This window comes from Vidua chalybeata, chromosome 5 (assembly GCF_026979565.1).
Source record: "Vidua chalybeata isolate OUT-0048 chromosome 5, bVidCha1 merged haplotype, whole genome shotgun sequence".
Classification (NCBI taxonomy): Eukaryota; Metazoa; Chordata; class Aves; order Passeriformes; family Viduidae; genus Vidua; species Vidua chalybeata.
The window spans coordinates 20,877,505-20,894,297 of NC_071534.1; the positions used below are offsets into that span (position 1 = coordinate 20,877,505).

The window sequence follows — 16,793 nt, forward strand, 5'->3', positions numbered from 1 at the left end:
TTCCACCCATCAAATCTGTGTCTCTTCAGTTTAGAGAGAAAGGTCTTGTGGGGTGCCATGCCAAAAGCCTTCCAGAAATCCACCTATATGACATTGACTTATCTATGAATTTCCCCATTGTATGGCAACTTTTTTATTCTCTCACTATTACTACTTAATCCTTGAGGGTCTGGAATTTACTGAACCCTTTCCTGCTGCATCCCATCCTGGAGGAGAAAAAATGGACTGGCAGAAAGTGTGCTATTGGCAGAGTAGGGGATATCTAGTCCTGTATGATTCCCGCAGTGTTCACAACAAAACAGCTGATCGGTCCTTCAAATAAGAAACTTACCTGAAATGTTATTTTATTCAATGCTTATCTCAAGTACAAGAGCATTTCTTCATGTTTTTGTTATTCCTTATACACATCTCATTCCCTTGGTTTCCCTTGCAGGTGAAGCCCCTTCTGCAAGTGAGTAGACAGGAGGAGGAGATGATGGCCAAGGAAGAAGAACTCATAAAGGTCAAGGAGAAGCAGCTGGCTGCAGAAAATAGACTGAGTGAGATGGAGACCTTCCAGGCCCAGGTGAGTTTTGCAAATCTGATGTGTAAGAATTTTTCTCTCTCCACCTATCCAACTGCTTGAGAGCACCTCCTTTGCTTTCTTGGTCTGATGGACAAACTGCAGGATTCCAAATTGCTGCAACATGATTTGGCTGCCTCTTGTTCACTTTTCTTTGCCCTTCTTGCAGTTCATTTCCTGCAGGAGGTCTTTTTGTACAGTGACTACTATTGCTCTTCTGTAGCCATTATAGGAAAAAAAGTCTCCTTTGGCTGAGTGTTATAGCAAGCTGGTTGAATTAAGTCTTGTCATTAATGGAATCCATTTTGTTTGGAGCACAGAAGGTGGGAGCAGGATTGTTTTTCTCCATAGGGCTGATAATTATTTGTTACTTTTGTAATTGGAAATAGACAATATCTGTATTTCAAATGGATATGGTCTTGAGAAATTTGTGAGTAATTTGTGGCTGCAGCTCCTGATTTGTGAAAGAAAACACAGCTAAAACTGTGTTTTGATATTTAGCTTTTGGTTAACAACAGGGGACTGCTGCAATGTTTAAAAATGTAACTGTGGAACAAAGGAGCACAGAACTTCACTTAACACACATTGCTAAGTGATTTGGTAAATTGGAGCTTGTCTTATTTCTGGCTTTGCATCCAATGTAGCTAATGGCAGAGAAGATGCAGCTGCAGGAACAGTTGCAAGCAGAAACCGAACTGTGCGCTGAAGCTGAGGAGATAAGAGCTCGCCTGACAGCCAAGAAACAAGAGCTGGAAGAGATATGTCATGACCTGGAAGCAAGGGTGGAGGAAGAGGAAGAACGGTGTCAACATCTGCAGGCTGAAAAGAAGAAAATGCAGCAGAACATCCAGGTAATGCCTTAGGGATGCTCTCTCTTGTCAGTAAACAAGATAGTAAGGGTTAGAGTGGTTCTTTTGCTTCTGCTTGGAGGGAAATGAAAGAGAGAAGGGCGGGGGGAAAGAGGCATAGGAAAATCCATCTGTGGAAACAGCAATAGAACGCAGCAGTTCTGGTGCTGAGCCTGAGGCATTCAGTCAGTCATCTGAAATGAGCTGTTCCATTCTTGAAGGTGATGGCCACTTCTCAAACAATTAGACAAGTCTTTGCTTTGTTTTAGGAATGGGAGTATTCTTTGCAAAATAACATTGTTTATTCTGCTAGAAAATTTGTTGATTAGCATGCAGTATGTTGCATTAAGTAATGGCAGAAATGTCAGTCTATGACCTACTGATAATACCTTGAAGGAAGGGTGAAGAAACCTTCCATTCTAGTATTGCTACTGTGATGTTCCATGGATTGTTGAGCAGCACTGACAAATACCTTGCTTTTCTTTGGGTGTTGTGAAGGAACTAGAGGAGCAGCTTGAGGAAGAAGAAAGTGCAAGGCAGAAGCTGCAGCTAGAAAAAGTGACCACAGAGGCCAAATTGAAGAAATTGGAAGAAGATGTGCTGGTTCTGGAAGATCAGAATCTCAAATTGGCTAAGGTAAGACTCCCACATCATCTTCCACTGGTGCACTGTGATGCACTGGTGTTTCTTTTGGAGAAAACCACTACAGGCTGACCTTTTCCCTGTTACAGGGAAACTTACTAATTAATTCAGTCTTGTCTTTGAGAATTCTGACCTGAATTTTTGAAAGTAACTGCCTGCCTGTATTCTCAACAGTCAATATTGTATGATACTTAAATAACTTTCACTAAATAATGATCGATGAGCAAACATTTTCTGATGCATTGTTATGCCAATCAGTATCAAGTTATTTTATAAACAGACTTATCTTTCATTTAAATTCAACTTCAAATTTCTTTGAATTATGTTTGTAATCCTGAAAAGATTTCTGTCTTTGAGATTCCTTGTAGCAGGAGTAGGCACTTGTGACATTGACATTTCTAAGCAATCAGATCTGGAAAAATACCCTGTAATTCCAGCAACTCTTTTGACTCTGCCTTCTCAATTCTGCAGGAAAAGAAACTCTTGGAAGACAGAATGTCTGAATTTACAACAAACTTGACAGAGGAAGAGGAAAAATCTAAGAGTTTAGCCAAACTGAAGAATAAGCATGAGGCCATGATCACAGACCTTGAAGGTGGTTTTGGTTTTTGTTGTTGTGGGGTTTTCTGGGTTTTTTTAAGATAAATCCTGTAAAGCCCTTGCCTAACTAGTTTTAGGTGGTTTCTTGTTAATATTTGTTGAACTTTAGTTTCATTTCTGAAAGAGTTTTAGTCCTCCCAAGTTTCTGAAGGGTTAAAAATGAGTCTATAGTGTGTACGCTATTGATCAGTTTGATAGAGCTGTGCTCTTGTCTGGCTGAAGGTTATGTGCCTTGTCAGCTGAGCCCTTGATCTACATAAAAATCCCCTCCAAAGCAGCTAGGCCAATGGAGAAGAGAGGCTGGTTCTCTTTCTTCTGCTGTGGAAGTGTCTCCACTTTTCTACTTCCAGCAGCATCAATCTGTCAGGGTTAGTGCTGTTTCTGATAGCCTGTTTGCACAAGTTCTTCGGAGTTTTAGAAGGAAATTCTTCTGGAGATTGCCTATTTAGTTTCAGTAAAGGGAGAGCAGAGCTTGTGTTCAGCATCACTAAATGTGTGCTTATGCCTGCGTGGTGTGAGACTGGCATTGTGTTTGCTTTGTTACAGTGAAAGTGGGAAAAGGAGGTTTGGCTGTAAGGTGAGGGGAGATATATTTTGAGGGCAAAATAGACTAGATGCCTGTATAGGTTCTGACAAAATAACGCAGTCCAGCTACAGTTTGGACAGTTGTCTTATCAGGAAAGAAAGTATTGCTTAAATAGATCTATTTTTCTGTGCTTGTACAACGTTCTGAGTGTGTGTCATCTGTGTAACTTAACGTGTCCCCATCCCCATTAGAACGCCTGCGACGCGAGGAAAAGCAGAGGCAAGAGTTGGAAAAGACTCGTCGGAAGCTTGAAGGAGACTCCACTGATCTGCATGACCAGATTGCTGAGCTGCAGGCTCAGATTGCAGAACTCAAAATGCAGCTGGCCAAGAAGGAAGAGGAGCTGCAGGCAGCCTTAGCTAGGTGAGAACCTGACCTGCGGGGTTCAAGGGCCACCTGGTTGGGAAGTATTTCTTGTCTTGTGTCACTTGGAATAGGGTGAATAGGGAAAAATGCAACCTGTGGATGTTGTATTTTTAGCCTGTGGATTGTTTAAGATCCAGGTCCTTGGCATTAGATTTCTTTAGCTGCTGCTCACTGCCACATTCTCTGTCCAGAACTAGACTATGGATGCAATAGGCACTGCATGCATTTGACTGGAGTAGTAATCCTTAAGCTGTGATTAAAAAGTAGTGGCAGCACACTGGTGTCCCTCTGGTAGTTGCTGTATTCATCTACTCAGTAAAGTGTCCAATTTCCATTGTAAAATGGTGCTTTCTCTTCTGCTTTCTTCTGTTGTCAGTCCCTCTCTGTCCCCTTCTTTAAGGTGAGTAATTGTGCTATCTCAAGTATTGGGAGATAGAGCTTAGAATTTGTAGATCATATATGGATCAAAGTCAGAATATAACATTGTAGAGCTGACCAATACCAGCTTTTCTTGATTATTTTTAGTAGGACAGGTTGTCTTAATTTGTGTATGGTTTAAGTCTGCTCTGACCAGAACCTTATTTTGAACACAGAGTGGAAGAAGAGGCAGCTCAGAAGAACATGGCCCTGAAGAAGATCAGGGAACTTGAATCTCAGATCACTGAGCTGCAGGAAGACCTGGAGTCAGAGAGAGCATTCAGGAATAAAGCTGAAAAACAGAAGCGGGATCTGGGAGAAGAGCTGGAAGCATTGAAAACAGAGCTAGAAGACACACTAGATTCTACAGCTGCTCAGCAGGAGCTGAGGTAACTCCAATGAGTGGTTATCTTTATTTAAGTTTAGTTTTGGCTGTTTTTAATAATTTTGCTATATTCAGTTTCTTACCATAGCAAGTCTTTGCCTTTATCACTGGTTAGCAGCCTCAGTGACTACAGAAGGAGGTGGTGTGCAAGCCCTAGTCAAGACTGCATTCTCACTTGATGTCAGAAAGTTGATTTGCTCCCTAGCCAAAGTATTACTGGTACCCCTGAAAGAAACATTGGTACTTTCAGGCTGTTGCTGCTTCTTGGGCAGAAATAATGCTGCCAGCTTGCACTTAAGAAGGATGCAGCGCTAAGTGCTACCTTTGAAAAGTATATTTATAGCCTAAACAGACCTTGGCATTTTCATGCATTAGAGATGCTGTTGGTGGATATACGTCTCTGTTTGATTCCCTCCTTGGCATCTAAATGGAATTTGTGAATTTTTCAGGTCAAAGAGAGAACAAGAAGTAACAGTTTTGAAGAAGACTCTTGAAGATGAGGCAAAGACTCATGAAGCTCAAATCCAAGAGATGAGGCAGAAACATTCACAAGCTATTGAAGAGCTGGCAGAGCAGTTAGAGCAAACCAAACGGGTACGTGGAACAGAAAACACAGGGCCAAAGCAGTCGACCTGAAATGACAGTGCAGAAGGGCACAAAGTGTTCAGGATACTCATACATGTGTTGTTCTTCCCTTGGTAGATGGTTTTTCTCCATGAAGCATATATAAAGCTGTTTTAAATAGTGGCATGTTATACAGTACAGCCAAGACATTCTTCTCACTGCTAGCACTTGTTAGCTTGTACAACATTTAATTTGGAAAGCTGATGGTGCAGGACTTTGTTCTGTATTGTTGTCTTGTTAGATTGTCTTGTTGATTGTTAGATTGTCTCCTGATAATCAGTGACAGGCTGTTCATCTTTTTTTTTTTTTTTTTCTGAGTAAGCAGTCTGCAACTTAACTGCTAAACACAGAGCATTAGCTTGCTTGTTGGAAAAACATGTACTCACTGAATCCTGCCATATGTAAAGTCTGAGTGGTTTTGTTGCCTTTTCTTTTCCTCTTCAGGTGAAAGCAAATCTTGAAAAAGCAAAACAAGCTCTGGAAAGTGAGAAGGTTGAACTGTCCAATGAGGTGAAGGCTCTTCTGCAGGGCAAAGGCGATGCTGAGCACAAGCGGAAAAAAGTGGATGCTCAGCTCCAGGAGCTGCAGGTGAAATTTACAGAAGGTGAAAGAGTGAAGACTGAACTGGCTGAGAGGGTTAACAAACTGCAGGTGAGTGGCATGGGTCTTGCTTCGCTTCAGCCCAGGGCTCAAGAGAAGAGGTGGTGTCTCCCCGTGGCTAGTTCAAAAATTCTTCACCTCCTGAGGATAATGTTCCTAAAGCCAGCAAATCCATCATTTGCTTCCCAAGGGCTATGCAAACTCCTTAACTCATTGCCAGACCAGAATATTTGGATTGATGTTACTTATTTCAAGCAGCCCTGAGAAGGTGAAATAACCAGTTGCTGTTATTAAAAAAACCTGAGTTTTGTAAGGCTCATGCATCAGTGTCTGTGTCCCCTGAAAGCAGTGGTTTGCACAGCACAGCTCTGTGAGCACTCAGCTGCTGGAGCCCCTGGAGTGGCACACACAGACTGGTGGTTGTGTAACTCACGTGGGAGATGGTGTCTGGCAGTTTTGTCACATGGTTGATGGCTCAAAGATGATGTGGGAATTTATGGGTTTCTCCTCCTTTCTTCAAAGGAGCAGCAAATCCCTTAGAGTGACATGAAACATTGTCTTTGGCCTTCTCCTTTATGGAGGGTCGTCATTAAAAGTCAAACACTGTCCATATGCACAACCTTTTGAAGCATGAAAGTCTCAAAGTAAGTTTGAGACTCTAGATATAATCCTGAAGCAGATAGTATAAAATAGAAAAGAGTGAGTTTGATAAAAAATTTTACAATTGCTTACCAGGCTAAAATCTCATACAGGCCTTAACCCAAACTGATTGCAACCCGATCAGAAGGCTGTTGCAATAGAGGTGATCTGAAATAAAAATCTTTTCAGCTTCTCATATTTAATTACTGGGACTGTAGAAATGATGTGTTCTTTTCTAGAAAGATTATACACCTGCTCTCCTGTTGAGAGGTGCCTCCGTTTTCAGTTTTAGGTCTCATAGCTGCTCACCTCTTCCTGTCTTTGTTTTTCCTGATGCATTCAGTAACTGATACTCTGATCTCTCCTTCAGGTCGAGTTGGACAATGTCACAGGTCTTCTGAACCAGTCTGACAGTAAATCAATCAAATTAGCAAAGGATTTCTCTGCTCTAGAATCACAGCTTCAGGATACACAGGTGAGAGCTTTGGAAACCAAGGCAACTGTGTGTCTGTTACACATTGGTAAAGGGAGAAATCACTCTGGATGCCATTAAGTACTGATTATACAACAATTCAAAGAAACAAGCTGGTTATCTTCCTTCTGCTTCCCCAGCCTGTGGAACATATGTGACTTTCCCTGTCTTGGGCTTAGAAGTCCTGCTCTATCACCTTTCCACCTGAGAGCACTTTAGTGCTTCAACTGACTGCAATACTTTTTGAAGTTCTTATTTTGAGATCTTCATAGTCAAGTGTTTGACAGGGTGTCTGTATGTGTGTGTGCACATGTGTGTGATTTCCAGTAAATTTTTCAAATTAAGCAGAAAGTTTTATTTCCCAGTGAATGTTGAAGAAGTGATAGATTCAAATAATTTTGTGTTTTTTCAGGAATTAAATCATCCTTAGTCTTACACTTTGGGAAAAACATACATTTACAGTTAGCAGAATATGACTCTTAAGGTCAAGCATGGAGTGCTAAGAAGGTTGGAAGGCAAAGGAAGAGCACATCAATAATAAGTAGCCTTGAACAGTCATTGATGTTTTGTCTACTTTACTACTCTTTAAAAAACAGACTCAAAGACAGGGCACAATACAAAAATTCTGCACTAGGTTTGAAGATTGGTTAATCTTTACAGATCCTTCAGCTCAAGCACTGGCAGCATAAGTCAGTCAATGCTGTTGTGCCCTAAGCTGGTAAATGACCAGTGCTGTACAGTTCTGCTGAGACCAACATTGTTTTTAACCATGCAAGAGCACTTGGGCCTGTTGTGTGTTCCTTTGGTACTGGAATATGAGAGAGACACGTAGCAGAGTACAGTCATGCTGTTGTCGGGAAAGGTCTGAATACTTTCTATGCTACTTGGAGGACTTGAGAAAGGACTGTGGAAAAGCTTGTGTGGTAAGACCTTGAGAAAGCCTTGTATGGCAAGGAGTGTACTTTAATGATTAGAGTGTAGGAGAGAATAGGACCCTTCTGAATATTTTGTTTCTATACTGACTCACTGAAAGGCAGTTATTTAAATTCTGTCTTCAGTTGTCTTATCTGTGAAATTAGTTGCATGCTTAAACTCAACTTCAGAAGCACTCCTGGAGAGAGTGGATGAGGATTGTGAGCCTTTAAATCCAACGAGTGGTGCTGAATTCCACTGGGGTGTTTGTTTTACAGGAGCTGCTGCAGGAGGAGACTCGCCTCAAACTGAGCCTCAGCACTAAACTGAAGCAAATGGAGGATGAGAAGAATGCTTTCAAGGAGCAACTGGAAGAAGAGGAGGAGGCAAAGAAAAACCTGGAGAAACAGATCTCTATTCTTCAGCAACAGGTACAGTGTCTGCATCCCGTAAACCAGTGACTTTAGAGAGGAAGGATAAGTACAGGTCTGTCTTGAGACAAGTAAGATTCAAATGCAGAATTGACTTCTAGTAACACAAACTTTCCTGGGCAAGGGTGATTTTGCTGATTTGGGTGAGAGAAGAAATGAAGAAGTCTCTGATAGTAACCATATGAACTGCTTGTAGATTTCTATCCAGGAATTCCTTTGGGAATTCAGTCACACAGTATTATCTGAGCAGGGAGCAGTACCTTCAGAAATGAACAAACTCTCTTACTTGAAAGTCCTAAACTTCTGGTGCTGGTAAACTGCACAGAACATTTTCTGTGGCTTCATGTGCAATCCTGGTCCTTTAGGCAATAGATGCAAAGAAGAAGATGGATGATGGTCTCGGCTGCCTTGAGTCAGCAGAGGAAGCCAGGAAGAAGCTGCAGAAGGACTTGGAGGGCTTGAGCCAGCGATATGAAGAGAAGACAGCTGCGTATGACAAGCTGGAAAAAACAAAGACCCGCCTGCAGCAAGAGCTGGATGACCTTGCTGTGGACTTGGACCATCAGCGGCAGATCGTGTCCAACCTAGAGAAGAAGCAGAAGAAGTTTGATCAGGTATGATTTCAGTCATAAGCATTTAGTAGGTACATCTTATTGATAGGTCTGCTTTAAGAATACCTAAGCAATACTGCTTGGAGAATGCATATTTATTTCTGAACTAAAGCAGAGTATGTAGAGTGGAGAAAAAAGCTTTAATAGAAATGAATTAATTTTGTTCTATGAATAGGAAGTTAAGCAATGTTCCTTTTCTCAAAGGGATAACATTTATATCAAAACCAAGATGGAGTTTGAAGCGTCATTTGCAAATCATCTCAGAGAAGGTTGAAAGTAATAGGTTGGAGGCCTAGGAAATCAGGGGTTTGTTTACACGGGGTCAGCACAGCTGTTAGAGATGGGATGGTGTGCTTCATTCTCTGAAGCTGCATTTTCTTGATTCCTTCTATCCATGGAAGAGCACTATTAAGAAGGCCCTGATGAAAAGATGCATGTTTACCTTGTTAGCAAATGATCAGTAATTTCTCAGAATACTGATGCTGTGCTCTTGTAGTTGTTGGCAGAGGAGAAGACCATCTCTGCCAAGTATGCTGAGGAACGGGACCGCGCTGAGGCAGAGGCCCGGGAGAAGGAGACTAAGGCCCTGTCCCTGGCCAGAGCCCTGGAAGAAGCCATAGAGGAGAAGGCTGAGCTGGAACGAATCAATAAGCAGTTCCGTGCAGAGATGGAAGATCTCATGAGCTCAAAGGATGATGTTGGGAAAAGTGTAAGTATTCAGTTGAAGTGTCTGGGCAGGAAATGTCACACAGTTGATACTGTTACTTCTGTAGTGCAAAAAGCTGATGCCAGTGGTAACACAGAGGAACATTGTAGAGAGTACTGGATACATTGTGAGTTTGTGAATGTTATGTTTGTATCACATCAGTAAGTGGTAAAGGTGGGTTGGAAATCACCCAAATGAGGCAGTGGCAAAGATGAAAATTACCTTGTATCCTTGTGGCAGAGGTGAGGGTATGGTGCGAACCTGATATGTAAAATACAGCAATTAATCAGGCAGTGAAAGACATAACCTCCAATATTAAAAAAAAAAAAAAAAAAGTTACATGAATGAAGGAAAAGAATCAATTCAGAAGCTAAAAACTATTTTCTTAGATTCTGCCAGAACCAGAGGTGTCCAGCTCTGATAAGTCTTCACTAAGTCAGGACTGGGCTGACAAATGCTTTTCTCTTTTTCCCCACCACCACCTACACACACACAACCAGAACTAACAGTAATTGTGGTTCAGACTAGCAGCATGCATCTGCCCTAATACAAGGGACAGGTGCAGTGTTCTTGTATCCTGTCTGATGTGAGTGGCTGTTCTTAACCTTTTTTCCTGTTAGGGTAGATTAAATTGTCTGCACTCTCTGCAGAAACCTCATGTGTGGTACTGTGTTGTAGGTCCATGAGCTGGAGAAAGCTAAGCGAGCCCTGGAGCAGCAGGTGGAGGAGATGAAGACCCAGCTGGAAGAGCTGGAGGATGAACTGCAGGCCACAGAGGATGCCAAACTGCGTCTGGAAGTGAACCAACAGGCTATGAAGGCACAGTTTGACCGGGACCTCCAGGGCCGTGATGAACAGAATGAAGAGAAGAAGAAACAGCTGATCAGACAAGTAAGAACTGCTCTGTAAATCCTCAATGCATTCTGTACACAAAGGCACTTGTGTCCAAAGATGGTCAGGCAGACAGTGCCAATCCAAAGATTGTTGTTTATGTTAATACTCCAGGCAATATTGCAAAGCTGTGACAGACTTCCTCCTTTGTGTGTGTGATTGTTCCAATAGTATTTGTCTATCACAGGAACCCGTGGGACTTTATTAGTGAGGAATGTCAGCCCCATCCCCCTGCCAGGGAGAATGAAGACAAGTCACATGCTTGCACTTCTGCAGCCTTTGAAAGGGGAATGTGAGAAGTGAGTTCTGGGAAAGGAAGGAGCTGAAATGCTGATGCCTCTGCTGCTCTACACAGGTTCGGGAGATGGAGGCAGAACTGGAGGATGAGCGAAAACAGCGCTCCATGGCTGTGGCTGCCAGGAAGAAGCTCGAGATGGACCTGAAGGATTTGGAAAGCCATATAGACACTGCTAACAAGAATCGTGAAGAAGCCATCAAGCAGCTGCGCAAACTGCAGGTGAAGCATTGCAGCTGTTTCAGCTGTCAGGGCAAAGTTTTTACCCAGGGAAACGGGATGCAAGATTTCACCTCACCAGAATATTGCATCAGTGTCACAAGAGCAGCAGAATCTTGTAGCAGTTCACTGTGAAAGATTTTTTGGCATTTCAAGCATCCTTCTAATCCCAATCTACCTGTTTAACTCCCGGGGAGACAAGCTGTAGGCAAAGTCCACTCTAGTGCTTACTTCAAACACCATGTTTTTGGAAAGGATTACAGAACTGTAAATCTAGAGGACCTTAAATAACATTTAGGCCTACTCCTGCCCCAAGATGGCTCTGTTGTGCTTTTTAAATTCCTGCAAGCAGCTGTCTGACCTGTTCTTAGGAAAAATTAAATCCTCCCTAGATGGTTCATTCCATTGCTTCACTAGAAAGCTTCCTGTACCTTCCCTTCCCTGTCCATTTATATGACAAAACTTTTTTCCTACAAAAAGCAATCCTGTTTGCTTCAATTGATATTTTTACATGTTACTTGTGAAATGCAAAAAGGATGATTCCTTTTGTTTTTACAGCAACCTTTGTGGTTCCTGAAGAGTAATGAATCCCTATTTCTGTTTTCCATCCATGTTTCCCATAAGACAAACAAACCACATCTCTTTGTATGAGTGCTCTGTAATTCATCCCTTTCTATTCTCTGTTTTCAGGCACAAATGAAGGATTACATGCGGGAATTGGAGGACACACGTACTTCCAGAGAAGAGATCTTGGCACAGGCCAAAGAAAACGAGAAGAAGCTGAAGAGCATGGAGGCAGAGATGATCCAGTTGCAGGAGGTAATGGAATATGCATGCAAGTTAAGAGTTGGTTTGTTTTCTTTGGCCAAGAACTATATGCAGCAGTCTAAGCTGGAGTGTTTATTTCCTTTCTTTTGTACTTTTTGCTCTGCTCAAATATGAGGTACAATTCAAAATGCAGAATTTGGCCCTTTACTGACAGCTGTGATAGGAGTGTGCAAAGCAAAGGAAGCTGTGGGGTGGACAGGGAACAGGCCATGTCATAGAATTAGCTTTGGATCAGGCTGGAGACCATACCAGCCATTACCAGTAACTCCTTTTTCCTGTGCTGCATTAATTGGTAGTTTCCTATTGGATCACTGTCCGTCTCGTTTTCATTCCAGGAACTTGCAGCTGCTGAACGTGCCAAGCGCCAAGCCCAGCAAGAGAGGGATGAGCTGGCTGATGAGATTGCCAACAACAGTGGTAAAGGGTGAGTAACGTTCCCGGTCTGAGGGAGGAGGAGCTGCTGTGAGAAAACACTTCTTGGCCTGTTTTTTTTTTTATGTAGACTGTAGCACACACTGTATCCCCTCTGGTCCCTAAAGACTGAGCTAATTTTGTGTACAAGTGGTGAGTTTTCCCCAAGGCATTGATGCCATCACTGTTGCTTTAATGCCTATCTGTCCTGTAGAGCACTGGCCATGGAGGAGAAGAGGCGCCTGGAGGCACGGATAGCTCAGCTGGAGGAGGAGTTAGAAGAAGAACAGGGCAACACAGAGATAATCAATGACCGGCTCAAGAAGGCAAATCTTCAGGTACCTGTTCAGGCTGCAGCGGCCCGTGGGGGTTCTCTGGTGTTTGTGAGTTGTCAAACTGTTCTCTGAGTAATGCCAGCAGCTGCCTTGTGCACAGTGCAGACCCTCAGAAGGCCATAGGTGTGAGCAAGATGAAACAGCTGAATACCACAGTACAGAAAATAGCAGCCAAAATTATGTTAACTCACTGGCTTTGACCATTTAAAATCACCGGGTAGCTGGAACAATCTCCCAAGTTTATTTAAAACCAAACCAACCCCCTCCCAGTCTCTTTTTTCTCTATTTAAGGGATATTGAGAAAGTTGATCTGTGGCATGCTGCTCCAACTTGACATGCTGAAGAGTGCCACAATGTGTTTGGAAAATTACTTTTCTGCCAGTTCTATGCTGTTGCAAATGGACTGAACATATGATATTTGTTAGGCTGCTATAGAAACCATGACCTTGATCTGCCTGTTGTGTGCCATATTTTGTCTGCCCAACTTTGAGAGTCAAGCATGTTATTTTCTTAGCACTCCAAAGTCAAGGATCTGGGCTGATGATTTTCCAGAAAGCTCATTAATTCTGATAGATGAGAGTGTAGTTCTCTACATGGTTGACCATCAGCCAGAGCCCTGGCTTGGAAATAGGCAAGTTCTCGCCCTTTTACCTCTGAAAGTCAGTATTTTTAAGCTGCTGCCTTGTACTGGAAGTAGACAGACAGCAAATAAACAATAAATTAGTAAAGCACATATATTGGATCCACTTGCCTCAGGATTTTTGTAATTGAGACTGATAAATACTGTGTTAAGTGCCAGACCATGGCCTTAGCCCCAGAGGGCAGTGAATGTGTGATTGGCAAGTTTAGCTAGTCCTAAGAGGAGGTTGATAAACCTGTTATTCAAGGAATTACTTTGAAAATCTGGGTAAACTAAGATACTTTGAGAAGTGTCCTGCCTTCTCAAAGCTCCCTCTGCATCAGAGTTATTCCAAGTATTCAGCTCACCCTCAGGGTCCTTGTTCTTTTTGAGTCTGAGAAATAAATGAGCCTTTCAGGCAGGAGCACTGGCTGTGCTGAGGAGTCCTTATCTCTGTGTCCGTGCAGATCGATCAGATGAACGCCGACCTGAACGCTGAGCGCAGCAACGCACAGAAGAACGAGAACGCTCGCCAGCAGATGGAGCGCCTCAACAAGGAGCTCAAAGTCAAACTGCAGGAGATGGAGAGCACCGTCAAGTCCAAGTACAAGGCTACCATCACAGCCTTGGAAGCAAAGATAGCACAGCTGGAAGAGCAGTTGGACATGGAGACAAAGTATGTACTAGGAGAAACTCTGTCTGCTTTACAAGCTTCCATCCCTTCTGGGATTTTAAGCTCTTCTTAATTCTGATTTGTCTGAATGAGAGCTTCATCCTAGGTATACAGGGTAGTGCTGAAGTAAGATCTTGGCACACCTTCCTTGTTTTTCACAGTATTCACTTACAGCTTCTTCTGAATTCAATCACTCCTAAAACTGTAGCTGTGGTACACTTGTTGCCCCCTCTGTAGCTCTTGCCCATGTGACATCAGCCTTTTGGTAATTTCTGGGAAACATAGCTTCCCATCCCCTTTTCTTCCTAAGTTAAGGAGGACTTTTGCTATCTTCCTCACTTCTAACTTGTCCAGGTCAGGTGATCTTGTTGGGGACAGTGGGAGATAAGCAGTTGTCTGAGCCCCTCTGTGTTTGTGTTCAGGGAGCGCCAGGCTGCCAGCAAACAGGTGCGTCGTGCCGAGAAGAAGCTGAAAGACATCCTGCTACAGGTGGATGATGAGAGGCGTAATGCTGAGCAATTCAAAGATCAGGTGGGTACAGTGCCCTGCAGTGTCTGCAAGTCTTCTGGGGGGCAGGCTTTCCCTTCTACGACCAAGGCATTCACCATCCTATGGATTTCTCATCTTCTCTGTCACTGTAAGAATTACAAGATGAGACAGATGAAAATGTGATTCTTTTAAAGAAAAACTAGGACCTCTCAAGTCCTAGGCAATTCCCTTCAGAAAGGGAGGAGGGGGCTTTGGAAACTCTGCTTTTTACTGCTCTAATGACTGTGCTGCAACTCTGGGGAAACACTGAGTTCTTATTACTTTTTGCCCCATACATGCTCAGGCGGACAAGGCAAACATGCGCTTGAAGCAGCTGAAGCGCCAGCTGGAGGAAGCAGAAGAGGAGGCCCAGCGAGCCAATGCATCCCGTAGGAAGCTCCAGCGGGAGCTGGAGGATGCCACTGAAACAGCAGATGCGATGAATAGAGAAGTCAGCTCCCTGAAGAGCAAACTCAGGTAAGGAGGAGCATTTTGTGCCACGCCTTGACAGCCAGTGCAGCATGGGCTTTGTGCAGCTGCCCACAGCAAAGAGCGGGGCCAGGTGCTTCCCCACCTCATCCCGGAGCCTGTCCTGCCTGTGAGTTCTGTGGAACATTGCTGACATGCCATGTGTCCTTCCCTAGGCGTGGGGACCTGCCGTTTGTCATGACACGCCGGATGGTCCGGAAGGGAACGGGAGAGTCGGTGTCTGATGAGGAAGTGGATGGCAAGGCAGATGCTGGCGATGCCAAAGCTACTGAATAAGTCCTCCCATTTGACCCAGGTTACATGTGAGGGAGTGACCCACCTACCCTCCCCTCTTCCATTGGACTTTCAGCAAACCCTCTCCTCCAAAACTGGCTGGGGACCTGCAGAGCAAGGCCAGGTCTGTGTGTCTGGAGCCATCGGGCATCTGTGTTCCTAGTTTTCTCCTCTTTCCGGTTTCCTAATCCTCTTTGTATTTAATGCCAAAGAGTCAGGGCTCTGAAATTTGACCAGCAGTTTGGCCACTGCAGAGGCCTGTAGAACTGTCTGTGCCATGTCTGCTGGTAAATCCTTACAGTTTGGAGGGAGTGGGGCTAGGGAAATATTATTTTTGCTGTAAATCTCCTTTTGTCTTCAATTCTAGCTGCAGGGAAGCTTTGTCCCGTATTCTTTCCCCTCCCTCTTTGTTTGCTTTCGGCAATCATGTTCAGTGACCTCAGACTTCTGCCTCTTTTAATCTGCCCACCCATGTGGTTTGGGAGCAGTTTCAGGAAAAACGGTGTGCTTTGGCCATAGCAATTTGCCCTTTCTTCTTTCATGTGTTTCCAGGGAGGGCTGAAGAGGAAAACTCCTCTTGGGACCACTTACCTGGGGGACTTGCCAAAGTTGTCTCTGTGGTTTTTTTTCCTTGTGTCCTTTTTTTTCCCCATTTTTTTTTTCTTTTTTCCTCCCTTCTTCTTTTTCCTGTCTGGACAGATCTCTGAAGTGCAATGATGTCCTGTTTGTGTCTCTGCCTCTGAGCAGTTTCATCTAAGGCAGTGTGGACCAGTAGTTAATGACAGGCTGGGGGAGCAGAGTAATGTCCTTGTGCTTGTCTGAGAATCTCTGGGGGACCAAATATATTTAATGGTAATAAACAGAATCTAGAGGAATTTAATAGGTTAGTGGGCAGAGGGTGGGGATAAGGGGAGGGAAATTCCTCTTATTGACATGTCCAAGCCTCTTGCACCTGCTCTGTAGCCAGGTGTTGGGATTAGTTATTGTGCACCATTGACTAAGAGTATATTAAAAACCCTTTAATCTGCACAGATATATGTAAGGCCTTTGTATTTCTTGTAATAAGTAATTAAGAAAAAAAATAAAGGTCTTTATCACTGCCTTTCTCTTGGGACCATGGTTATATATAGATAGTCTACTTTTCTACACCGTACACTGGCTGCTGGATTTACCTGTATTCTTAACCATATTGTATATGCTGCATTTAGACCTACTTATGAGCAAAGTAAGATTTAAATATGAAGCACCATACTGTATGCCTGAAGCGCTCTAATGCAGGAGCCTCCTGTCCCAATTGCTGTCACAGAAGAATTTAAATTTTTTTTATATAATAAAAGTGCCTTAGCATGTGCCTCAGCTGTGTGTCACCACTACAGTCAGTAATCGTTTACTGGTGCTCCACTGATGTTACCAATAAAGATTATCCATGTGCTGCAGTGTGTGCGTGTGTTGCCCTTCCCTCCTTTCCTCGGTGCAGTGAAGACCCTGTGTGGCCACAGAAACTCTTTTTGTTACATTTTTGCCAGAAATTGAATAAGAAACTTGTGCCCATATTAGAGTCTTTCTGGCTCCTTGGAGTGTCACAAGCACATTCTGGTCCTCCAGCCAGGGCAGGAGAAGCTGGAGTGCAACACCAGCAGCTCCCATCTCCGAGCTTGTCCCTCCCATCCTGTGCTGGCAGAGATTCAGACCTTGCTGAGAGAGTCTGGGCTGGGAGCTGCGGTCGGGGCTGGGCCGGGCCCTGGGTGGCAGCGATGGGGAAGGAGGTGCTGGCTCTCAGCATGAGGGGCCTGAGCTGCCAGCAGGGGCTGCTGCCAGGGCCAGTCTGGCA

At 43.7% G+C, this 16,793-nt stretch overlaps 1 protein-coding gene across 3 annotated transcripts in view; it reads left to right on the plus strand.

The window, feature by feature from the left end:
• MYH9 (myosin heavy chain 9) overlaps positions 1-16,398 on the plus strand; it is a 78,145-nt gene extending 61,747 nt beyond the window's left edge. For all 3 annotated transcript variants that reach the window (XM_053942055.1, XM_053942057.1, XM_053942054.1), the window contains 21 exons: positions 434-565; positions 1,207-1,413; positions 1,909-2,046; positions 2,524-2,647; positions 3,430-3,601; positions 4,198-4,410; positions 4,856-5,000; positions 5,475-5,681; positions 6,640-6,744; positions 7,932-8,084; positions 8,450-8,698; positions 9,192-9,404; positions 10,080-10,292; positions 10,648-10,809; positions 11,497-11,625; positions 11,970-12,058; positions 12,260-12,383; positions 13,467-13,675; positions 14,095-14,203; positions 14,505-14,677; positions 14,845-16,398. In XM_053942055.1, the coding sequence (XP_053798030.1) occupies positions 434-565; positions 1,207-1,413; positions 1,909-2,046; positions 2,524-2,647; positions 3,430-3,601; positions 4,198-4,410; positions 4,856-5,000; positions 5,475-5,681; positions 6,640-6,744; positions 7,932-8,084; positions 8,450-8,698; positions 9,192-9,404; positions 10,080-10,292; positions 10,648-10,809; positions 11,497-11,625; positions 11,970-12,058; positions 12,260-12,383; positions 13,467-13,675; positions 14,095-14,203; positions 14,505-14,677; positions 14,845-14,965 (3,387 nt within the window). In that variant the 3' untranslated portion in view covers positions 14,966-16,398. The remainder of the gene's footprint in view (positions 1-433; positions 566-1,206; positions 1,414-1,908; positions 2,047-2,523; positions 2,648-3,429; positions 3,602-4,197; positions 4,411-4,855; positions 5,001-5,474; positions 5,682-6,639; positions 6,745-7,931; positions 8,085-8,449; positions 8,699-9,191; positions 9,405-10,079; positions 10,293-10,647; positions 10,810-11,496; positions 11,626-11,969; positions 12,059-12,259; positions 12,384-13,466; positions 13,676-14,094; positions 14,204-14,504; positions 14,678-14,844) is intronic.
• Positions 16,399-16,793: the final 395 nt, after the last annotated feature.